A 26,145-nucleotide genomic window follows, 5' to 3' on the forward strand; every position below is an offset into this window, starting at 1 on the left:
TTTAGCCTTTCTTGATACAGAATTTGGGGCACCTTGGCAGAGTATATGCAGTCCTGAAGATGAGTGCCTATTTTGAAAGTTGTTTCAATATAAATAACTTCAATTAAAAGCAAAAGCAAAATGTGTCTGTGCAGTTTTCCCTGTAGTCAGGCTGGCACGATCAGCTGTATGTACTCATCCCACCACTATTTAGGGATCAATAATATTTAAAAATAAAGCTCTTCCCCAAAGTACTAAATATAAATGCATTAAAGCCAGCCCTCATGTTCTTAATGATATAACTAAAATTAAAGGCCTGGGAATCCATTGTCACATGCAACCTAAGAGGTATATGAAAAAAGCTTTTCACATGCAGGGACTGAGAACACAGTCCATCTAGGGCGAGTCTCCAGACTGTTGTACATCTAACCCTGTTTGGACAGGGAAGTTGTATGTAAGCTGCTTTTTAGATGCTGGTACTCACTGTGATCATGACTGAGTTCCAGGTGGAAGAGAAGATATCAGACTCGTTGTTCCCCTGATAATGCTTCTTTAGCTCCTTGGTAAAGAACTCTCGGGTCAGCTATAGCACACAGAAGTAGATAAAAATAGAAGGAAGTGATGGCAGATCTTGCACGAAGTGCCACAATATGGTGACAAGCCACATTTGTATGCTGTCGCTAGCACTTACAGATAAATCTCTTAATAGTCTACCATTTGTTGAATTAGGTGCTGCCAGATTAAATTAATGTGGGAAAAGAAAGAAAATTCTTGAGCTGTGACACAATAGTAGTTGACATCTCTTTGAAGGTTGCTGAACTCACTTCTTGTCCAAACTTTTTGCCAAAATCCAGATATGTAGAAATAAAAGTATGAGGGGTTGATCCAGTAAAATAAAATCTAGTTAATTTCATAAAATATACAAGGGGTTGATCCAGTAAAATAAGTTCTAGTTAATTTCAATAGAGGATAAGATTCTAAAGAAGTTAATATTTTCATGCATTTTAGAATGCATGAATGACATTCAAAGAGTTCTAATCCTATCCTGTTCAAAAAGGTGTTTACTTAGATCAAGCACATGGGAAAGGCATGGAACTGCAGCTTCAGAATTGTATTATGAGATTTTTGTGCTTGACCTTCTCCCCACTTTGTTTAAATAAGAGCAAAGAAACCCCCTCATGGCCATGAAAACCCTATTGACTGTCATATCTTCATTTCACTGCCTTGCCAGTTTTAAGGTCAGCAGTGATTCTTTTACAAAGCACATGTGCTATGCTGACATCTTAAACCTATTATTAACTGCATCTTCATGATCTGTTATGAATAACAGTTGCTTATAAAAAAGACTGAACTTGTTGAAAGTAAGTGCACATTACATATTAATTCAAGATTTATCCATAGTTCTATAGTTAAATGGAAATATGTCAAAAGTTACACAATAGAGGGCTGAGACGGATGTTTTAAATATCTGCAAATCTACAGAACCTGTCATTAAATCTGTCAGTTCAGCAGCCCAGTTCCCTCTTCACAACAGATCTACTTCTGCTGTCTGAAAAGGTAGGAAACAGTGATTCCCCCCCCCTCCACACTGCAAACTCCTGACCTTCATGGCTGTTACTTCATATGGGTCCTCAAACCCCAGGAATAAACTTTCCTGGGGCAGGAATTTGCTGCTGAGGGGGGAAAGCTGGGAAGATTGGCAACTGTCAGAACATTCTTCTAATGAATTGTGGTACACAACCCTAGAGCCAGCATGGTGTATTGGTTAAAGTGTCAGACTAGGATCTGGGAAACCCAGGTTCAAATCCCCACTCTGTCACGGAAATTTGCTGGGTGACCTTGGGCCAATCACACACTCTCAGCCTCGACCCCGGCAAGTATTTAAATGGGAGACTTCCAAGGGGTGTGACACAGAGGCAGGCAATGGCAAACCTCCTCTGATGGGGACACCATAAGTCAGCTGATTATTTGTTGCTAAGATTCTGTGTGGTTGTCGTCTCTCTTCCACACTAAGACATGCTCTTGTTCGTGGGTGTGTATGTTCAGGAGATGTACCGAATTTCCAGTAGCAATTTTCTGTTTCTGTGCTGCACTGGTACTATATGCATGCATGCATGCGCTAGGGTTATGGACCAGAAGGGAACTCTTTAAAAACAGGTGAGCTTTTCCCAAACACTTGCCAAGAAATCTGGTATATACCAAGATGATTCCAAATTGATCTGAGGGAAGTTCACTTGTTTGCATAAAGGTGCCCTCTACACTGGGGATCCAAATTGCTCTCTCTAATGCCAGAAGCACAGCAGAATATGTGACGTAGTGATCAGAATGTCACACTAGGATCTGGGAGACCCAGGTTCAAATCCGCAATTGCCATGAAGTTCACAAGACAACCTTGTACCAGTCACTATCTCTAAGCCTAACCCACCTCACAGGATTGTTATGAGAATAACATTTAGGAGGGGAGAGAACTATATGTGCTGTCCTGAGCTCACTTGAGGAAGGACATGGTAAAATTTAATCAGTACATACATAACTATTTTCATAAAGGAAAACAGAGCAGGAAATTTCAATTTCTATACCTTGCATGTAAACATAGAATGAACACCACCAGTGTTCGTTAACAAATATTCTATGTTTGTTGGAAACATACTGGAGGATCATATAATTTTATACTCTTTGCATGGTTAACTCCATTACCAAAAGTAATGGAAATGTTTTGGACCTTACAGGTTTTCAGGAAAGCTTGTTAAAGCTGCACCTTAAAATGACTTCAATTTGGAAAGGCCATGTTATCTTAAAATGCAAATGCTTGTTATTCAGATGAGACAGAGATGCTCTCTTGGGAAATAAGCCAGCACCATCAGAGACCTCCAGGTTAGGAGGTGCGCCCACATATGCTCCAGCATTGTGTTTCCCTTCCCTGCTTTTGCATAATTTACCCGCCTGGGCTCTCATCCTGCGGAGACAGCCGCCCAGACTTTTTATTGATGCTTGTCTGTTTCCTAAGTGCAGACTTTGAAACTAATATTACAGTTGGTAATAGTCCCAGTTGGCTTCCTTTGACCAGTTCTGGAACAAAAGAGTCATTTGAATATAAAGTGAAACCTTTATTTTGACAGGCAGGATCCCAAAGGAAATATCTGAGGTTTGTGTTTGTGATTTTTATGAGATTTGACCTAAAACAAAGCCCAGTGCTGGGGCCTGTTTTGATTTGCCAGAAAAATAACCCATTCTCTTTCATTAGTATACATTTTTAGTTTGTTCCAAACACCAGGACTTCGGGTGGGAAGGGGAAGAGGGAGAAGTAACTAACATCACAGCTCTCTTTCAGCCTGAAAAGAAATTCATAAAACAAAGCAGGCTAAAATAAGTAACTCTTGGCCAAGCACGGACTCTCTGCATTATCAGAGGCTAGTATTAGGGTAATGCAGAGTCTCTCCATTTAGCAGCCTCAATGAAGAAGCTATTCAGATCTGCAGATTTTGCCTTTCATTCTATTAAAGAAGTGAACTTTATTCTACCACATATGCCTTTATCTTCACAGACATTCAGGGAAACTGGGGGACATGGGACTGAAGAGAGTGCAACAGCAGCAAAACTCAGATCAGACATTCCAACCTCAACCTAATTACATGATCACAGAAGGGAAATGATAATCAGCTGTGGGTGATTTGCCTGCAGACATCCAGGTTTTCTTCCTGCAGCCCCTTTCTCTCTTTCTATTGTGCTAGAGAGCTGCAGACATTCAGACTGCCAGCCTACTCCAGCAGGGATCCAACTTAATAGTCCAACCTCCTCATCTATACACAAGGCATATCATATGGATACATGCCTCTGCACCCATACTCAGGACATAGCAATGAGGCATGGCTTCTTTCATTTGCACAACACTGTTATGGCAGAAGGTGCATCTTGCAAACCCTTATGTGTCATGTCTCTTGCAAGTTTCCTTAACAACAGGAGTTTCCACCCAGATGGGGAAGTCAGTTTCACCCAAAAGCATCCTGCCTGACCTGAGCTAGGAGAGATAGATATGTTCAGCACTGTTTTACAAAATGGGTGAGCCCCTACCCCTTTAAAATGTTTCCCAATGAGTGATGCCAACGATTTATTAGCATAGATAATGGTATCTTATTGGCAATTCTGAGGCTCTTGATGCAAAGCAGCCTTCAGAAGCTACAGAATAAGTCTAACACTAATATACCTAATACAAATACGGAACTGCCACCACTCAGATGCTCCTTACTCCTGGACTTGCAAGTAAGGGTGTGCAACAAAATATTAAAAAAAGATATTTTTCAGATCCAGATATATTGAAGCTGAAAAAATATCGGTATTCCCAGTTTCCTGGGTTCCAAATACTGGTATGGTATTGAGATCTGTGTTTTTTCCCAGGTATCTGAAATTTTTCAGCTCCATTATTCCCTATGGGGATTCTTTCTGGGGGCTGGGAATGTTTTTAAAGGTACTGGCACCAAAATTACATGGGAGCTGCTGGTGCTTGTCCTTTAAATAACCCTACATTTCAAGTGACTTGGACCAAGTGTTCAATTCTATTGGCCCCTGAACATTGTGCCACAAGACATCCTCCATTGTTTCCTATGGAGGAAACCCCTCTGAAGAAAATGTAAGATGTAAGAATCTCCCCCCATAGGATCACTATTGAAGCTATTGCTATGCTAAGACCAACCAATGTAACACCTGAGAATCTGAAACTATGTAACACCCAAGAATCTAAAAATATGGAAAATGAGCATTTTGAACTATGTAAAATACACCAATCTCAACCTATGGGAAACACAAGTATCTCAAAGTAAAATGCAAGAATCCACTAGAATAACCATGAACTCGACACAAAGCAACTCAAGCAAAGAACAAACTTTTACAAAACAACAAAACCTCCTGAAAGTGACAGAAATATATATAAAGCAGCCTGGCAAGCCAATATCAAGCACCAGAAGCCATAAAAACATAGATTTAAAAGCGGACAAATGCCGGCTCCTGAAATTCCTGGTTAATCCCAAATATTTCCGGGATTTTTCAGGAGCCATATTTTTGGTATCCTGAAAAATCCTGGATTTATTTGGGGGAGACAAATATACCCAAGCATTATCAATAAGTTATTTTGGGGTATATTTTCAGTTTGGTTATACCCGAATGCACATCCCTGCTTGCACGTATCGCCATCCTGTTTGCCTCTTTAAAAAAAACAAAATAGCACAGTTCTGTTGGAGAGAAGTTGAAAAAGCACACTGCCTCAACGTTCAATTCATTTTGTCCAGACTCAAGTTTCATCATCTAGTACTGCTTTTCTTTTTCTCTTTGAAAACCTTTCTGTAAGAATGGTCTTACACTGCTGATTCCCCCCCCCCCAAGCTGGATTCAAGGGAAGCAGTTTCTCATCTACAGGTTCAGTCATCTGAAACAGTCTCCCTTGCCTGGTCTGCTTCACTGATTATTTGTCTCATTTCAAATCTCAGCAGAAAACATCTTCCTTGTTGCTAATTCCTAATTTCTTCTTTCCCTTCTGCGATTAATTATTTAGCCCTAACTATATTATTTAACCCCCTATAAGGCTTTGATGTTGTACAAAATCAAGCTGGGCTGCACATAAGGCAGGCAGTAAAGTGTCTATCAATTACTTCTGTCTCAGAGGGAGACAGCCTACACAGAGCAGAGCATTAACCATAACACCACCTCATGAGCCAAGAAGCTATTAAGTGAATGCAAGAGAAGGACGCATCTACACAGAACACTGCAGTAGTCAAAGGAGGCATTTCCACCACTTATCAGGATACTCTTTTAACATCATATTATCTCAGCAAGACTGATTATCTCCACCTTTCCAGCTCCACCACCAGAGTTGGGTCTGGCTGCTACTTGCCTCAGTAATGGTGGAGGAAAAACATATTTCATTACTGTCTCGCAACCACTCTAAATATTTCTCTGAGGGAACATTTACTCTTCCAAATTAATTTTGCAACAGCATACACTTGATGTCAATTGAAGGAAATGGTTTACGTGATGTAGGGATCCTGAAGCTGCTAATTTAAAGATAAGACCCCCCTCCAAAAAAAATCACTTCACCTCCACTTTGTTTAATCAGACATTGTGCCCCAAGAAATTGCCCACTAGTTACAGCCAATCACTGATCCAGCTCATTGTGGGTAGTTCCCATGTAATAATTCTACAAAATGGCCATGGGGACTATGCTGTTCATTAGTCTGAGCTGAAAATGAAAAAAACAAAAACAAGGTTTGTAAAATGCCTTTAATGATTCAGAGGTTCTTTTCTTTGTGCTAAAATAGACTTCAGCCTTCTACTTACTCTTTCCGTGAAACAACAAACTGGGAGAGTGCTTGAAGGGGGGTGGGTATCTCAGCATATAAAGAACAGGCATATTTTAGAGATATATTAATTGGTAGACATTCAGATGACTTCAGGTTTACCAAAATGAGCACAAACTCAGGCTGTTGCCTAGGTTGCATGAACTCCTCCCCCTGTGTCACAGAGAATCAGTTAGAAATTAGCTCTGGCTACCCATGAGATACAAATACAGGGGTTGGATCCAGACAGCTTTTTCACTCAGTTTCACTCAATTCCCTTCCTTACCACAGCCCCCGTCCCACATGACCTTTGTCCACACAGCTTCCATGACCCCCAACACAACATTTTTGGGGGTCACTGTTCACCAGTAGAAAAGCTGTACAGATCCAACCCTAGATGCACAGTTTAATGTGCTAGTTTTTCGCCCCCATGGGCAAAATGGACTTGAGTTAACCCTTGTGTCAGCATTCACACATGAGATTCTAGCAACAATCTGGGTCCATGCATATGACAGTTTAATGTGGGGCTCCACCTGATATCTTAGATAAACCGAAGGTCATGATAGGAATCTTGCTTTTAAAAATATTGTTTCTGTATTCTAATTCTTACTCACAAGATGCCCTAAAACGCCCTTACAAGTCAAACTAACACTGTCAGTGCTGCTCCTGCATTCACTGATAATAGTGAATATTGATCATATTATAATATAATATATTATATTGTATATTAGTATAATACTGATCAAAGTCTCAAACTAAGGAAAGTAGTTTTTCTAAGATGCACTTGAAAGTCAATAAAGATATGAAATGATGCAGGAGAATCCCAAACACATCTTGAACTGTAAAAAAACTGCAGCTATTGCTGGCTGACCTATCATCTCCCTGAATCAGGTAAGTGGATATAAAGAGAAGGAAGTCCACTTCTGATGCCACAATCTCAGAAAGGGCATGTTTGGAAGAGTCTCTGCTTCTTGCTCAGCAGTTTAATGTTAACCAGAAGTCTTGAAGACACACTCCACCCTCTGGAGGGCCCTTCAGAAAGTGAGTAGAGCGTTGTCACTGGAAAAAGTTCCCTCCTTAGACAGAAAAGCTTGAGCAGATGTTACAGGAGACTCTCTCTGTGTGTAGTGTCTCCCAGCTATGTGTGGGGTCTTCTTGCTTGTGTTTTCCTGAATGAATTTTAAAAAAACAAGAGCAGTTTGACCAGACCTCAATAGATCCCCAGGAAGTGGTCACTATTTATAGAGCAAAAGCTGTTGCCACCAAAACACAATCACTGTCTCTCCCTCTCTCTGTTATTCGGAGTCAGATATTTAAGCTGTTTACAATGCACTATTCTGCCCAGTTGTGAAGACCACCAACTGACAAAGGAGACCATTCTTCCCTTCTAACTTTTGCACATATATGGCTCTTTTGCCAATGATTGTCTAAACCTTTCCTCTCTCTTTATTTTAAAGCCCCTTTAAAAAAGGGAAAGTACAGCCTCTTTGAGATAAATTAAACCCATGTTAAACCCTTGTTAAATCTTGTTCCATCATTAATTTCTTCTACATAAACACACACTGGAATTAGGACTGTTAAACCATTAAAGGGATGTCAAGTCTGATTGCTCAACATTCAACAGATTAATTAACCAATTAATCAATTAAAAAAAATATTACTATTATCGCAGTACAGTATCAGGTGTTTTGAAGACGTATAAGGGAAATAAGCTTCTTTTCTTCATCTAGCAAAGCACATGCTGTCTAAGAAAACAAACATGTTGAATGAAGGAATGTATGTCATTTCTTCCATCTGAGTCAAACATGTTGAAATTACAACCAGATCAAATAATGTCTTTAGTTTCAATCTGAGTTAAAATCATTAATTGATTAGTTGACATGATTTAGCAATAAATTGATCAGAAATTTAACACATGATTTTAAGCTGAAGTTAATGAATTGCTTTATGATATCAATTAATTGATTGGTGCTTTCAACTCAAATAGTTCTGATTTTGTAATTATATGGTTAATTAAATTTTATTCCACATGAAGCCTGCTGGGTGACCTTGGGCCAGTCACAGTTCTCTCAGAACTTTCCCAGCCCCACCTACCTTACATGGTGCCTGTTGTGGGGAGAGGAAAGGATTGTGATTGTAAGCCACTTTGAGTCTCTTTAAGGTAGAGAAAAGCATAGTGGTTGGCCAGGTTCATAAGGGAGTAGGTGGTCCTTCAGGTTCGTTGGTCTCAAGCCATACAGGGCTTTGAAGGTCATGACCAGCACCTTGAATTGTGCCAGAAATAAACTGGGAGCCAGTGTAGACTGTTTAAGAATGGTGTGATGTGGTCCCTATGGCTCACTCCGGTTAATTAAATTTTATGCACGGTATGTGGGGCTGCCCTTGAGAAGTGTGCTACAGTCCTCTCCCCACAACAGGCACCATGTAAGGTAGGTGGGGCTGAGAAAGTTCTGAGAGAACTGTGACTGGCCCAAGGTCACCCAGCAGGCTTCATGTGGAGGAGTGGGGAATCAAACCTGGTTCTCCTGATTAGAGTCCACCACTCTTAACTACTATACCACACTGGTAAATTAAATACAAATACCCACTGAGTTCAGATGACTCAAATGGTACATATGAAAAACCTGGTTTTGTGAAGTCTGCATACCATAATGAAATGGGGGGGGGAGAATCAAGTATTTCACTTAAGTTGATATTAGTGACCTGATCATATGATTTTATTTTCTACACAAACACTTATGACTTATTCAGGGCAGAAAAGGAATACAGAGGTGTTTACATCATGTTCTCATCACCAAAAGTCTTTTTGAGAAGTACTTCAAATTAGGGCTGTTGATTTGACCGAACCAGAAAAATACTGAATAAATGCAAATTTGGTAAAATTCTGATAGCTAGAAGGTACTCTCCTTGCAAGAACCCCCAAGTTTTGTAAAGATTGGGTCAGGGGGTCCACAGTTATGGGGTCTGGAAGGGGTCGCCCCACCCTCCTCCATTGAAATGCAATGGAAAAGTGGATGTTACTCTTCAGTATGATCCTTCCAATGTATCTCAATGGGGAAGCCGGGCTTTAAATGGTGGGTGGAAAGTTTGCCCGGTGCCTCCATAGAGATACAATGTAATACACTTTGTCTCTATGGAGGTGCAGGGTGAACTTTCCCAGTGTTTAAAGCCCGGCTTCCCCATTGAGATACATTGCAAAGATCACATTAAAGAGTCTGAACACAGCCACTTTGCCAATGCATTGCAATGGAGGAGGATGGGGATGACCTCTTCCAGACCCCATAACTCAGGACCCCCTGACCCAATCTTTACCAAACTTGGGGGTTCTTGCAAGTAGAGTCACGTCTAGCTACCCTGAAAATTTGGGACATCTACCTGCAAAAATGCCCCCCAGGAGCCGCAAAAAGCCGTGAATGGGTTTAAATGGCCAAATTATTTAGGAAACCCAAATTTAAACCCGAATTCCTACCTTTACCGGCATAGGAAATTTGGCATTTGGGTTTTCCTGGGAAAAAAAAAGGCCAATAAACCTGAACCCAAATTTTGACTTCCTGTGAAGATGCCGACCCAGCGCCATGTCTTCTGAGCTCGCTCGGAAGAACCGAGAGGTGTTTTAAATCGGGGCTCCCTTCAAAAGCCCCGTCTCCGATCCTAAACAGGGGATTGGAATGCAGGTAACTTCCTGCTGCCGAGAAGAGCGGTTTTGACTCCCAACCTCCCCCCTCCTGCAGAGGGGGAGAGACGGTTTGAGTCCCGCCGGCTGAGGAGGATTTCATCACCATAAAACGCCTCGAGGAACAGAAGCTGTGGTCCCCTTCACATTACACCAATAAATTTTACAAGCAAATGAAAGAGAAACCCCGTCTTTCAAGCTTTACGTAAGTTACTAGAATTCCTTTTGCTTACTACCAAGGATTTGAACAACTGGAATTGTTTAAAATCCAACTAAGACTTTACACCCCACCACCCAGACTTTTAAATGAACATTCTGCTAAAAAGTCTGTTTAAAACAATATAAATTGAATTAGCAGGCAAACAAAAACAACCTGGAAGATTTGAGTGGCATCGATAGCTTCCAATCGACAGCTGTAGTGTGAAGGGGAGGAGGAATATTCTTAGCTTTCGTTTTCCCCGTCTGAAAGAGTCCTCCAGGAAGAGACTTCTCTAGGACTTGGAAATCAAAGAGGAGGGCCGTGCCGGTGTGCCTCGCTCTGTGCAACATCAAAATACATCCTACTCCCTGTATCAGAGTGAGAGTCACGGAAGGCTTATATCCTTGTATCTTCCAGTTCTGCCTAGAAACAGCACTAAAGTTAACAGATTCTTTCTACAACTTTACTGAATCGGTCTGCCTGCTTACATTTATCTCTGGTCGGGGAAAAGGAGAAAGCCACAGACAATTATGGAAATAAACTATCAGAAGATACAGGAAATGCTGGCTGAGCAAAATTAATTGATAAATGGACTAGTTAAGAAAAAGTTTGAACAGGTCTCCAAGCAACAAGAGCAATCAGTTGCACAAATGACTTTAATCATTACTCAACAGTTTGCTGATGTTATAAATGAGATTAAGGAAATAAAAACCCAAGTTTCACAAATGAAAGAGAGTATGAATAAGATGCAACTTTCAATTAACAACAACACGGATGATGTCAACAGGCTTAAGAAAGACATGAATTCCCAGGCACAACTAATTGATGCTATACAACTTCAAGAACAGCAAATAAAAGATGAACTTGCTATTTTGGATTTACAGCAAAGAGAATATAATCTACGCATACGCAATTATCCGGAACGACTGGGGGTTACCAGAGATGACATAATTAAATCACTGGCTGAAATATTCCATCTAAATGCACAAGAATTGAATGCAGCAATAAATAAGATATATAGAATTCCTTTATCAACACGGGTACAAGCAAAAGCCAGAGAAATTTTGATCTCTTTCTTTGATATCAGGATGAAAAATGTTATCATAAAATTTCAACTGGAGAATCAACTGAGATTTGATAATATACCGTATTTTTCGCTCCATAGGAGGAGGAGGCGGGCGGGCGCTCCAAGAGCTCAGAGCGAGCTGGGAGGAGCCGGGCGGGAGAGGCGCGCCAAGCGCTCAGAGCGGGCGGGGAGGAGGCGGGCGGGCGCGCCAAGCCGCCCCCCCTCCGCTTCCCAGCTGGGAGGCGAGCAAGCGCACAGAGCGGGCTGGGCGGGCGCACAGAGCCAGCTGGGCGCGCTGGAACGGCGCGAGGCAGCTTTCCCCGGCTGCCTCCTAGCGCGCCCAGCCGGCTCTGTGTGCACATTCGCTCTATAAGACGCACCCACATTTCCACTCACTTTTGAGAAGGAAAAAAGTGCGTCTTATGGAGCGAAAAATACGGTACCACTGATAATTCTCAAAGATATTCCACGTCACCTGATGGAAAAGAGAGCTGTATACAAAGAATTTACTGAATTACTCAGAAACAAAGGAATAAAATATACCTGGTTGCTACCACAAGGTCTTACCTTTACCTATAAACAAACTAAACATGCTATCAACTCATTGGCAGACGTGGAAATTTTTTTGACAAGAAACAGTGAGCTATCAACTCATGTTCTTGGAAAACAGGAGGAAGATTCTATAGCTCACGAAACACAGGGCATTGACTGTTCCAGAAAGGAGACTACTTCGAGCAAAAAAGTGATGGGCGATAGAAACTCCCGACAGAAGAAAAAGAATAAGAAGAAGGGCTGAGAAAGCAGGAAGAACATTAATTTGATTTTCAACATGGGAAAGGTGGGGTGTAGAGGGAAAATACTATAATCATTATCTTTGTACAAGATTGTATATCTTTATTTATTTTTTTTAATCCTCTTTTTTTGCTTTTCTTTTTAGATTAATACATGCATTTTGAGATGAATGTATGGAGGGAAGTGAGATTTCTCTTATTTTTCTTTTATTCTTTCTTCTCCTTTATTTTTTTTTCTTCTCTTTTTCTCTCCTTGGTATAAATAACATTGAATATATTGGATAAGGAGAAAGTACAATATGAAATAGGGTGACTTATAAATGAATTAGAATGCATGGATGCAAAGGAGATTTTAGATATTTTAGAGAGGGAGGATGACGGTGGGGAAGTCAATTATTTTTGATTGTATTTTGAAGACATACATCTAATAATTCTATGAATTTTTAATGGTTATTTTTATTGATATAGAGGGTGTATGTCTAAATATAATGTTGGTTATTATTGAAAAAATAATAAAAATATATTTAAAAAAAAAACCGAACCCAAATTTTAACCATTCCCCCCCCAATAACCCTACTTCAAATATAAATGGAGAGCATATCTCCTATCATGCCACAAGAACTGGCATGTCCTATTTTTCTGCTTGCTTATTTGTTGATATTGGGTGAATGCTGAGTATTATGGCTTCCCAAAATGTGCAAAATATACATAACAATAATCTTCACATATTATTGTGTACAATATCTAACCCCTCCTCCACTGCCAGACAGGGAAACATATTGTGTGAAGCAGTGTTGGAAATGTTCAAATTGGCCTTTATTTGGAAACTGAAACATTCCTATTTGTTTAGTTTCTCAAAGAAATCAATTGCAATGCTTCTCTAAGTCTGCACAGATCAGAACAGATAATTGCATATGGACTGTCTACTGTGATATTAAAATTATATCATAGTAAAGAACCACTTTATTTTACATTAGAGAATCATAACATAGATCTGAGCACTCTTTTCTAATAATTCTTGAATCAAAGATTCAGTGTGCATCCTGGTGCCTGATTGTCTTCCCTAGCATCCATGTTTAGCAGACACCAGGAAAATTTAGTATGGTTTTGCAATGATCCCTGAAATATGAAACGGAGCACCAAGGAACCTCATTTTTCAACTGTTGATACTTTGTAGATACTGGAGAACCTTAGTAAACTTAGGTGTGCTTTCCAAGGACCACTGAATTGTGCATCCTGGAAATATACACCCATGATACTTGAAATGTTTTTTCACCAATGTCTTTAGTCTCTGTGGGTACTAGAAAGGTGTGAAAATTTTGAATTAAAAAAAGGACAAATAACCTCCGCCGAGAACATTAAACTATAATCATCACCAAAATCCAGAGTTAAAAACAAAATTAAATACCTACACTAGAATAAAACCAATTAATCCTAAATGCCTGGCAGAAGCCTTGTAAAACTCAGGAGGGAATTTTTCAGAGATATCGCCATGTAAAGGACATCACCATAGTCCTGTCTAGCAGATCTGTGGCCAACTCAAATTTCTCCAGAAAAGGTTGCAATTGCTGTATCTATCTCAATTGTTAAAATGCACTTCTAGTAACATCTTCTTCCCAAAGAAGAAGAAAAATCCCAGGTTCAGAAGCACACTCAAAAATGAACTTTGCATTTCAGAGGGAGTACAACCCCATCCTGGTTCAGCTTCTTAGGTCAGGGAGGGAAGGCAGGATGGTATAGCCTAATCTTGTCAGATCTCACAAGCTAAGCACGGTCAGTACTTGGCTGGGAGACTACTAAGGAAGCCTCTGAAGAGGAAGGCAGACCACCTCTGCTTCTCACTTGGCTTGAAAGCCCCTTGCTGGGTTGCCATAAGTCGGTTGTGACTTGACAGCACATAAAGTATGTGAAACAGTTTAAACGTTTAATAAAAACATGTGATGTATAAGCAAGTATTTAGCATAAGTAATTAGCAAAAAACCTGACACACCAAAATTTAAATAAAAGTGGAACATGGCTCTTGGATATGAAACACCAACAGAAGAATGGGATTTTGCATTAACAGCAGAATCAAGATTTACTATTTGCCTAACCTTTTTGGGGAAATTTATGTAAGATGGTACATCACCTTTAACTCCCAAATTAATCGCTAAAATATATCACGCTTGTTCAGGCTCCTTTTGGTAATGCAATCAAGAATCTGCGGATTTTGTCCACATATGGTGGCATTGTCTAAGGGCGACTAGGTGCTGGAAGCCCATTGCAGTTTTGATTAGTGCTGGTTTAGAAAGGGTTGTTGAGAAAACTCCAGAATGTTTGTTATTAAATTATGCTTCTGGAATTCTAAAGAAAGTAGAACCAGTTGTCTTAAATTTGATCACTGCCACAGGCTTAGTCTTTTCACGGCATGGGAAATCAAAAGAGTCTCCTGAAATCAATGAGTGGTTAGCTAAAGTAAAAGAAGTTTATTTAATGATAAAGCCTATAGGGCTTCAAAGAAAGGAGAACACTGATGAGATATAGCCAGTGTGGGTGAGTATAATAAATCATATTCAGTTGAAACTTGTAGAATGAACAAAATGTTAATTGTTTTCTTGTTTCATTTTTGTGTTATTTGTGTTATTCGTTTGTAAAAGTAGATGCCATTAATAAAACCATTTCTTTATTATAAAAATATTGTATAAAAGCTTAATGAGGGCATACGGACAGAAGAACAGCTTTTCTTAATAGATGAATAGTGTAATACTAAGAACACTTTCCCTGGGGGGTAAACTCCTTTGGGTATAGAGTAGAATTCTTAGTAGACCCTCTTATGGTAGCTGTGAAAGTCCATACTGTCCACCATTAATTTTCCAGCAGTGGTGAGCTGGATGCTTCTGGGAAGCTTACACTGTAACAAACCCACAACACACATGTATGCTAGATACTCTTAGAGCTTGCAAGAGTACCTTTATAACCAATCATCTACTTTGTTAAATATTACATCAAAAGCAGATTTTCTGTTTACATTGTATTGGTTTACCCAGTGCCAAAATTCCAGACCACAAGTTCTCTAGTGAGGTCCTATTCTATGTTTTTCTGCCATCCTTTGTATCTTTTTTAGATTTCATACAGAACTCCTCAATTGCACAAAACTGAGGATGCAGATTTATGACAGGAATTGCCAAAATAAATAAAAGAAAAATGCAAAACCAATCTAAATAGAAAAGAAGGAAACCCAAATTGCTAGAAATGGCACAATGGACAATGGAGAAAGGCAAGAGAGGCTAAGCAAGGATACACCAGTTTACATAGGCCATATAAGCTGTGGACATGAGTTTCAATCTTTTGTCTGTGAGAGTGAACCAAGTTACAGCAAATTTTCAGTATTGGGTTTCTTCTCATTTTTGTCCCCTCTGACCATGGGGTTCACAAAAGGAACCACACTCAACACTTTAACAGGCAACTCTCTGGAATGAGTCAATCAATACAGGAAGCACAGCTAACAATTTTGTAACAAAAATATTTAATACAACAAGAACATTATGATTATCAGTCAGATACTTACACATAAAACATACAGTAATTGACTTGTACTGCAAGCCTAAACAGAGTTATAGCCTTCAAATCCTATTGACTTCAGTGGAATTAGAAGGGTACTTAGGACTGCAATGTTAAAGGTTGGTTATTCATGGTCGGTTTAGCCTCCTTCATTCCCTGTTTCAGCCAGGATCAAGTTTTTGAAAATGCACGTTACCTCATTCCTTGGTTCTTGTAGGTTATCCGGGCTGTGTGACCGTGGTCTTGGTATTTTCTTTCCTGACGTTTCGCCAGCAGCTGTGGCCGGCATCTTCAGAGGAGTAACACTGAAGGACAGTGTCTCTCTGTGTCAAGTGTGTAGGAAGAGTAATATATAGTCAGAAAGGGGTTGGGTTTGAGCTGAATCATTGTCCTGCAAAAAGTATCAAAGGTAATGTGCTAATCATTGTCCTGTAAGTATCAAGATAATGTGCTAATGAGGGTGTGGTATGTTAATATGGAACCATTGTATCCTGAAGTGATCTGTTAATGTGTGAAATCCAAAGCTAATCTGCATGGCTATTGCATGGCTACAGTCCACAATAGCCATGCAGATTAGCTTTGGATTCCACACATTAACAGATCACTTCAGGATACAATGGTTCCATATTAACATACCACACCCTCATTAGCACATTATCTTGATACTTACAGGACAATGATTAGCACATTACCTTTGATACATTTTGCAGGACAATGATTCAGCTCAAACCCAACTCCTTTCTGACTATATATTACTCTTCCTACACACTTGACACTGAGAGACACTGTCCTTCAGTGTTACTCCTCTGAAGATGCCGGCCACAGCTAATGGCGAAACGTCAGGAAAGAAAATACCAAGACCACGGTCACACAGACTGAATAACCTACAAGAACCAATGAACTCTGACCGTGAAAGCCTTCGACAATACCTCTTTCCTTTTTAGCTCAACCCCGTTTCAACCTTAAACGAACTCGGCTTTTCCCATTCCTCTTCTTGCTTGAGTCAAACAGTCTTTCCTAGCTCATACCAGATTCAGAGAGCGTACATACACTTTCCTTGCGTTGAGCTTCCTCCTCCCCCTTTCCAAACCCCTCTTCTGTTCTGTTTGCTGATAGCCATACAGGGGAAGCAGCAAAGATTGGCTTCTCTCACAGCCAATCAAGAAGAAGTGTGTAAAGAGGCAGGGATTCAGTTGCTTCCTGCTTCCTGGGAGCTTTTTCTTGGAGAAATAAAGGATTTTTAAAAACAAGGCTTGGATCCCCCCCCCCCACCTTCTTACAAATGGCTCCATTTTTTGTTTTTTGTTCTTAAAATGTTTTATGCGGCAGTTGGGTCTGGGGGGAAGGAAATGTTCTATCACGAGGTGAGCCAATCACAGACAAACAATTAAAGGGGTGGGACTTGATTTGAACTTGGGAGACTGCTTTTCTGTATTCACGCCTCCGACACACAGTTTATTCCCTGATCATTCAAGCCAATGCATACAGTTTTCCCCAACCCAGGTTGCTTTGATCCTGGCTGAAACGGTGTCAGGCTGTTATCTCGGTTTAGATGTTTCCTTTCGTTTCTCTGCTGAACCGTCCAGACTTCAAGGACGGCTACACATACCAAAGCCTGGGAACGCCACTCCTGGGAAATAATGCTCTGTTTATGCTTTGTAATCTCCCGCCGTTTTTCTGCCTTATATTTCCAAATAACGGGCAAGACAAACCATAGCTGTCATCTTGCCTTCAATGCACTGTATTGCCTATTTGACCAGTAAAGCCATCTGCTTGGAATCTGATTGTCTCTGTGGTGATTTCTGGTTCGATGGGTCAAGAGCTTACATTATGACAGCTATCCCACTACTCTTCTTCATCGATTCTTTAGTCAGGCTGGAGCCCCGGATGGTTCGCCTGCCACTCGGATGGGAGCTAGGAGGGCGCTCTCCGAGTGAACCGTGACTACTGCTTCTTGGAACTCTGGAGTCCTCATCTGAGGATCCTACCCTTCTACGGGATATAGTAGCTGAACTCTTTAGTACTAATTCAGAGGTTTGCCGCTTGAGTGGACTGGTCCAGACACAGTGGCAATCTCTAGTGAGGGTTCTCTGGATGTTAACGTCGGAGGATACTAATACTCGTTTAGACCTCCAGGATTTTCATCAGTTGCTGGATGATGCCCGGCTGGCAACTGAGGACTTACAAATACTAACCGATTTATTGGATAAGCTTATTGCCCGTGAGACTCTCTCATCCACGGCTCTAACGCGTCCTGTCGCCTTGGGGGAAGGTACCATGGCGGGAGCCTCATCGGCAGGTTTTTCTTTGGTACCCAATGCAGCTGACTGTCAAGCTGAAGCCAAGAGGGTCGCTATCCAGACGGCCCTCCTCTTTGCGGATTGTACAAAGGATACCACGATAGCCACCTTGGCTCAACGTTTGACCTCGACGTTCGGGCCGATGCACCCGCGGTCGCGGTCTGAGTGCAACCATTGCTAGGTGGGGATCCCGACCCCCTACTCACGCTCCTGGAAACGGAACTTTTACCGCACATTACCGCAGCTGCCGCTCTGAGACTTGAAAGCGCACAAGCTCTTGCGGATAGGGAAGCTGCTGAAGCGGCTAAGGCGGAAGCCGAGGCTCAAGCCGCAAGGGATAAAGAACTGCAGTTGGCTGCGGATCGGGCGCGGACAGGCGGCCGCCCCAAAGACTCCGGAAGGAGCGGTCCTCCATTGGGTCTGTCTTTTTCCCTGCTATTTGCCCCGTCACGCACGACCCAACGCGCACGCCGCCTCGCGGAACGACGCCAAGACTCCAAGGAGTCTGAGGAAGAGGACTTGTATGGGGACAGTTCTCAATGGGCCACAAGTTTTAGGACAAGCAAACCTCATCGTACAGGTGGCCCGGGTGAGGACGTTCACCTGTTACGAGCTCAGAATCGAGAGCTATCTGGCCGTGTAGATCAACTCCAAGAGCTAATGGAACGCTTGCTTCAGGACAACAGGCAGTTACAGCAGGCCCTGACAACCCCGGCACAACCCGTTCCACAGGGGGCCACAGTACCGGTTCAGGGAGTGCCAGCCCAGCCACCCGCTAATGTGCCTGTTCAACCTCCGGTTCCCGGAGGTCCCGTTTTACCTGCACCCAGGGCACCCGTGCAACCGGGCCAACCCATGCCCGGTCCTTGGAAACAACTCAAGTTGAAAACTACTTACGATGGATCTCTTGAAACCCTGCCCTGATTCTTGCATCAGGTGGACAGCTATATGCGAGAACAAGGACAGTTCTTCCCTACAGAGGACAGCCGGGTTTGCTATGTGGCTTCTCTTTTGACAGGTAAAGCAGCTGACTGGATGGTCCTCCAGTTCGACACCCGATCCCGCTCTATCCGTTCTCTCAACAATTTCATGACTGCCTTACGGAGGAGGTTTGAGGACCCCTTTCTGGGGGAACGAGCCAAAGCGGAGCTTCTACAACTAAGACAGGGCTCTACTCCAGTTCGAGAGTTTGCCGATGAATTTCAAAGACTAGCAAGCAAAATTGTGGGCTGGCCCGAAGCCACCCTAATTCACCATTTCAGGGAAGCCTTACACCCTGACATTCTGAAGTGGTCGTATATGCGGGGTGATCCCGACACCCTCGAGGATTGGATTCTATTAGCCGAAGAGGTGGAAAGCCGCAGGCGCTTTATTTCCCTTGTCCGCCAAAGAAACAAGGAGAAAAGCGTCCAAAAGCCCCAGCCCAAGGCACCGCCCCCCAATCCACGGAAACCCGCGCGTCCACCCCAGGATCGCGAAACCCGATTTCAAAGAGGTGCTTGCCTCACTTGTGGGGAACTGGGCCACTTTGCAGCAGTCTGCCCACATCGCCCTGAACCCTTTCGTCCCAGCATGACAGCCCGAGCTAGAGGACGACCTCAACGCAGAGGCACCGCGGCCACCCGCAGCGCAGCGCCGGGAAGACCCACACCCTCTGCACTTCACGTTGAGGACTCATCTATCCTTCCTACATCGAATGATCCCGCCGGGTCCCGGATTACAAATGCCCCATTGGGGGACAACTTTCCTTCTTCTGACGAAGAGAACCCATGGAATCCTCCAGCTTTAAACCTGGAATCCCCCCTTGATTTGTCAAAAAACGGCTCCGGTCTGTGGTGAGTGGAGTGTCTCCACAGACCTCTGCAGAATCTCCTGCTAAACCGAAAGCTCCCACTAAAGTAAAGGAAGTAGAAACCACTGTTTATGTGGACATAGTTTTACAACACTATGAAGGTGGTCCCCAACTACCCGTTAAGGCACTCATTGACTCCGGTTGCGGTCGCACTCTCATCAATGAGGCCACATTTGCAGCACTCAAAGTCAAGTCCGAGGCTTTACCAGCCCCCGTCCAATTTGCCCAAATGGATGGGAGCCATTTCAAGGGGGGCCCAGTTGATCAATGCACTATAGGGGTGGCGATGGGTATTGGTTCCCACTGGGAGCAAATAGACTTTACCATAGCCCCTATCCGATTTGAAGTGGTCCTGGGAATTAACTTGATTAAAGGTCATAGTCCCAGTATAGACTGGGAGACGAACACTATCTCCTTTGCCAACCCCAAATGCGACCAGCACCGACAGCAAGTTGTGGTGCTGTCTCCACCCGCTCCGGCATTAATCTCCGATGTCCCATCACCGCCGTCCCTACCTGATGTATACCAGGACTTTGCGGATGTCTTTAACATTAAAGAATGTGATGCCTTACCCCCCCACCGGGCCACTGACTGTGCAATTGAGGTGGTGAAGGACTGCACATTAACCAAGAGTAAGATTTACCCTATGAGTGCTTCCGAGCGCACTGTACTACGGGACTTTTTGGACAAAAACCTTGCCAGAGGGTTCATTCGCCCATCGAATGCTCCCAACTCAGCCCCCGCGTTTTTCGTCCGAAAAAAGGAGGGCGACATACGCCTCTGCATTGACTTCGGAAAACTCAATGCAGTTACTCAAGCCAACGCCTATCCTATACCGCTAATTTCAGATATTTTGGGGCAACTACAAGAGGGACATATATTCTCCAAATTGGACCTAGTAGAAGCCTACTACCGCGTCCGTATCCGCGAGGGGGACGAACCCCTCACTGCCTTCTCTAGCTGTTTTGGAATGTTTGAATTCCTTGTGATGCCCTTCGGGTTAAAAGGTGCCCCGGGGGTCTTCATGCAACTCATCAACGAAATCCTCCATGATTTACTGTACCGCGGGGTGGTAGTTTATTTGGATGACATTCTTATTTATTCAAAAACCATGGATGAGCATGTCACTTTGGTCCGAGAAGTTCTGCACCGCCTGCGCAATCACCAACTCTTTGCAAAGTTGGCTAAATGCGAATTTCACCAGAGCAAAATAACTTTCTTGGGATATATAATCTCCCACCATGGCCTTAGCATGGACCCGGCCAAGGTCCAATCCGTCCTCGATTGGACTCCTCCCTCCAACCGCAAGCAAGTACAACAGTTTCTGGGCTTTGCTAATTTCTACCGCGGGTTTATCCCTAACTTCGCCCAAATAGCACTGCCCATCACCGACCTTCTGAAAACCAAGGGTAAAGGAAGCTCTGCTACATTACCCTCCGCTAAGATACTGTGGACTGATCAATGCCAGACCGCCTTTGTAGCCCTCAAACGCCTTTTCACGTCGGAACCTGTGCTACGGCACCCAGACCCAAATCGAATGTTCATTGTACAAGTCGATGCCTCCGACGTAGCTATGGGAGGGGCCCTGCTCCAAAGAGGACCAGATGGTCTCCTTCACCCCTGCGACGTAGCTATGGGAGGGGCCCTGCTCCAAAGAGGACCAGATGGTCTCCTTCACCCCTGCGCTTACTTCTCAAAGAAATTTGCGCACTCCCAATTGAACTGGCCCATTTGGGAGAAAGAAGCCTCAGCCGTTCACCATGCACTTACTCTATGGCGACAATTCCTGGAAGGGTCTAAAGTCCCCTTCGAAGTTTGGACCGATCACAAGAATCTAGCCGCCCTCACAGGAACCCATAAGTTATCCGCGAAACAACAGTGTTGGGCGGAATTCTTTGCTCAGTTTCGTTTTGTCCTGAAGCATGTCCCTGGAAAACAAAACGTTCTCGCAGATGCTCTCTCCCGGTTGCCTCAATACCCGGCGAAACTCGATCGGCAAACAGACTCTTTATTTACGCCCGTGCAAAGAGAAGCCCTGCCCGTACTGGCTGAACAAACTCGATCCCAGACGCTGCCCCAGCGGAAGCACACGATAGCCGGCGTGCAAGCTCCTCCAGCCCTACCTGCCACCCAGCTGCCCCCACAACGGAAACACACGATAGCCGGCGCTCCAGCTCCTCCAACCCAACCGGCCGCCCAGCCGCCTGCAGTCTGCACACCACCGCACGTAAGCGCTTCCCCCTCGTCCACCCCCATAACTGCTCCTACTACCACCGTAAACAGGGGGGGGGGTTCCCGTCTCCGAATCTTTCTTAAATTCCCTTCGGGAACAACGCTCTGCTCAAACCCTGCCTCCTGGTGTAATCGAACAAGGAGGCTCTTGGTACAAAGACTCGAAATTGTATGTGCCCAAAGCGCTCCGAAAAGACGTCTTACACTTGGCTCATGGAGTAAAAACAGCTGGACACTTTGGGTTCCTAAAGACCCTTCACCTGTTGCGCAGACAATTTTGGTGGGGGGGAATGCGTTCTGACATTGACTCTTTTATTCGCAGCTGTCCTGTTTGCGCCACCGTCAAACGATCTCAAGGCAAGCCCCCAGGACTACTGCAACCACTTGAAATACCCAGCAAACCCTGGGAAGTGATTGCTATGGATTTTATGACGGATCTCCCTCTCAGCGGGGGAAAAACTGTGTTATGGGTTATCACTGACTTATTTTCTAAGCAAATACATTTGGTTCCATGTGCGGGGATCCCCTCCGCTCAGAAGTTGGCCCGCCTCTTCGTGTCACATGTCTTTAGACTACATTCGTTTCCGCGCATGATAATCTGTGACCGCGGAAGTAGTTTCGTTGCTAAGTTTTGGAAAGCTTTTCTCAAATTGGTGGGGGTGGAGCAGGGGTTGTCTAGTGCATACCATCCCCAAACGGATGGTCAAACCGAACGTGTCAATGCTGTACTTGAATGCTATTTGCGCTGTTATGTCAGTTACCACCAAGATGACTGGGTGGAACTGTTGCCTTTTGCAGAATATGCCTACAATAATGCTGTACATCAGTCCACAAGTTTCAGCCCGTTTTATGCGGTGTATGGACAGGACTTCGGTCCTATCACCCCAATAGAAGGATTAGAGGGGGAGGGGGATGCCGACATTGCCTCTTGGGCACACACCCTCCGTACAACATGGCCCTGGCTGGTTAGCAACCTAGACCAAGCCAAGCGCAAATACAAGGCGCAGGCCGACAAGCATCGTTCCCCCGGTAGGGACCTGCAAGTGGGTAACTTGGTATACCTTTCCACCAAGAACCTGCGCTCCACCCGTCCGTGCCATAAGCTCAATGCTAAATACATTGGCCCATTTCCCATCATCTGCCTCATAAATCCTGTCACAGTGGAACTGTCTCTCCCCAAAACTCTGAGGCGTGTACACCCCGTTTTCCATATCAGCCTTCTAAAGCCCCATGTTGCTTCCCCACAATGGCACCCGGAGCCGCCTCCTGAACAGCCCATAATGGTGGGGGGGGGGAGGAACATTTCGAAGTCTCCAAAATCCTCGATTCCCGCATACACCACGGGGCCTTGCAATACCTGATCCGCTGGAAACACTTCCCCCTTGCCTATGACGAATGGGTTCGCGCACGGGATGTCTCCGCCCCCAAACTCGTCAACGCTTTTCACAATACCTACCCAGACAGACCAGCCCGGATGGGAGGGGGCCTTAAGGGGAGCAGGATGTCAGGCTGTTATCTCAGTTTAGATGTTTCCTTTCGTTTCTCTGCTGAACCGTCCAGACTTCAAGGACGGCTACACATACCAAAGCCTGGGAACGCCACTCCTGGGAAATAATGCTCTGTTTATGCTTTGTAATCTCCCGCCGTTTCTCTGCCTTATATTTCCAAATAACGAGCAAGACAAACCATAGCTGTCATCTTGCCTTCAATGCACTGTATTGCCTATTTGACCAGTAAAGCCATCTGCTTGGAATCTGATTGTCTCTGTGGTGATTTCTGGTTCGATGGGTCAAGAGCTTACAAACGGGGAATAAAGAAGGGTAAAGTGAGCATGCATAATCGGCCAAAGAATCAATTTACAGTCTTGCTCTTCATGTATCCTTAGATTTGCATGGCTTCATCTTAGAGAACAGCAGATGCTACTGGCTGGATGAAGCAGATTGATTGCTATTTTGTTACAATTTGGTTATTAACTGTGACTCAGATGCACTTCTGATTTTCAGCTTCCTACTCCCGTTTCTGCTGTAACTTTCTGGACTAACAGTAAACAAATGTGGTCAAGTTACACTGTGTAAACTAAAGAATCCTCAGGGAATCATTGCCAGTTTCTGTTTTCCTCCTAGCACTTCCCCTCGCCCCCCTTCAGAAAATTCTGCTGAGAGATATCCTATGGTCTTTTCAGCAATTTATTTTTCACTGTAGATAGAGACGTTAAGTGAATGTGAACAATTCTGAAAAGTATCAAGGAGTGGGAAATGGTAAAAACGTCCTGTTCCTCAGAGAAATGTAGCAATCCTCTTGGAATCTGCAATAATTTTTTGTCCGAAGACATACTGTCCTATCTAAACTCATTTCCCTTGACAGCACTCATCAAGAATGCTGAGCAGAGATTAGTGTGAACGCAGACCCATCAGGTCAGATATACATTATAGATTCTTCACACTGGCACTCGGAACCACGCAGACATTTAGGGTACAGTTTTATTTCCATATCTGCTGAATGCTTTAACCTGGTGAGTGTGCAGTTCAAAAGCTTTTCTTGTTTTAACACTGGGTTGTTTCAAGTAATGCTTTCTGCTCCCATTTCTACTTTAAATTGTATGTTTATTAAAGAATTTGCTTTTTGTGAGCCATTGTGGGGGGAAATATACAAATATTCCAAATAAATAAATCTCTCAAATTATTAATTAATCCTGATCTGTGAAATCACAACAAATCTAATTTATATAAGGATGAACTTTTTCTGGTTTGGTGTTTTGAATATATGTTTGTTTGTATTAAAAAAAACAGGAAAAGTATAAATATGCATAAAGCTTTTAAATTTGATAACCTTTGGAAGTCACATTATCTCTTCTATACATAAACCATCTACTTGACACAACTTGAATTCATTTATATTCAGAGGGTTGTTACAAATTCCTCAGGCCAAGAGTAACAGGAATGGTTAACAAGAATGGTTCAGTGACATCCTAAACAAATGCCTGCTCAGTGGACATATAAACCACTAATTTAAAGTCTACCTGAACCAAAACCCATAGTATGCTAGAGAGCTTCTAATCATGTCAACATTATAATACTTACATTTTCTCTAAAGATAAAGGCCAGGATCGCAGCTGACAATTCTGCCAGGAAAATTAGCAAAATAAACATGAAGAACTGAAAGAGAAAAAGGAAAGGCAGACAAATCATTGTGTGTCTACGGCAAACAGCTGGGACAGAATCTCTCAAAATAATCAAAATTATAAGGCAAGCTGAGTGAGGAATGTTTCCTCTTCACACATAAAAGAAATCCACAACTACGACAAAACAAATTTGCCAAATCCTTAGATCGGAAAAACATCCAGAGTAGTGCCAGGCTGCAAGAGTTAGAGTTTTACTTTATGAAATGTTCTTAATATTGATCGCCGGAATGACTTCTGATTCCTGATTCATGGCTTAGAGTTACTCAAGGCTGCACTGCTGTTCTATGGTAATACTTCCAAGTACAGTTGAACACCGCTCTGCATCGTGTGATGCAATTTGGTGAAACTTATACTGCTAATGCCAATTAGGTAGATATGTGCAGCAAAATGGATCTAAGTTTTGGCTCTAAATTTTGCAGCAGCCTGCAGTTTTTCTAAACGAGCAGTGCCAGATTGCTAGAGTAGCTTTAAAGACTAGGGGCACAACACAAGCTGGCACTTGCATAGCAGATCAGATCAGATCTTCTTATAAAAATGTAACACGGAAAACAATCCCTATACAGAAAGACACTTGAATTGAAAATTCCCTTGGGATATTTCTTTGTTTCTACTCTCTCTCCTGTTTTGCACGGTTGCACTGAGTTTACAAAAGCTAAAAGCTTCAAGCATTCATTATGTATTACTGCAAAAATTCCACTTAGGAAGACTCTGGCTCATCTGCTCTTGATAATTTTGTACATCTACTTGGATTTTAATCAAGCCATGAAAATAATGACTATTAAGAAGTACTCCATCCAAATCCAAGAAGAAATAAGACAATTGTGCCAGGCTGAATTTGCCTTTTTTGTGGAAGAAAAATTCAAATGGGAAGTCCTTGTTCCTGGCCAAAGTCTTACTAAAAATTATTTCATAGCTTTTCCCATTCCACATACATGTTGGGGTTCCCAGAGTATATTAGTTTGGGGTTCCAAGGTTCAACTAAATTAGCAAATAAAAGGTTAAGTTA

General features: G+C 42.9%; 1 protein-coding gene across 1 annotated transcript in view; it reads right to left on the reverse strand.

The window, feature by feature from the left end:
* The window catches only part of TSPAN18 (tetraspanin 18), a 45,522-nt gene that overhangs the window by 5,682 nt on the left and 13,695 nt on the right, over positions 1 to 26,145 (reverse strand). The window contains exons 4-5 of the mRNA XM_056851547.1: positions 25,039 to 25,113; positions 464 to 562 (exon numbers count right to left, since the gene is read on the reverse strand). Of these exons, the coding sequence (XP_056707525.1) occupies positions 464 to 562; positions 25,039 to 25,113 (174 nt within the window). The remainder of the gene's footprint in view (positions 1 to 463; positions 563 to 25,038; positions 25,114 to 26,145) is intronic.

The sequence above is a fragment of the Euleptes europaea genome, chromosome 6, assembly GCF_029931775.1.
Source record: "Euleptes europaea isolate rEulEur1 chromosome 6, rEulEur1.hap1, whole genome shotgun sequence".
NCBI classification, from domain to species: Eukaryota; Metazoa; Chordata; class Lepidosauria; order Squamata; family Sphaerodactylidae; genus Euleptes; species Euleptes europaea.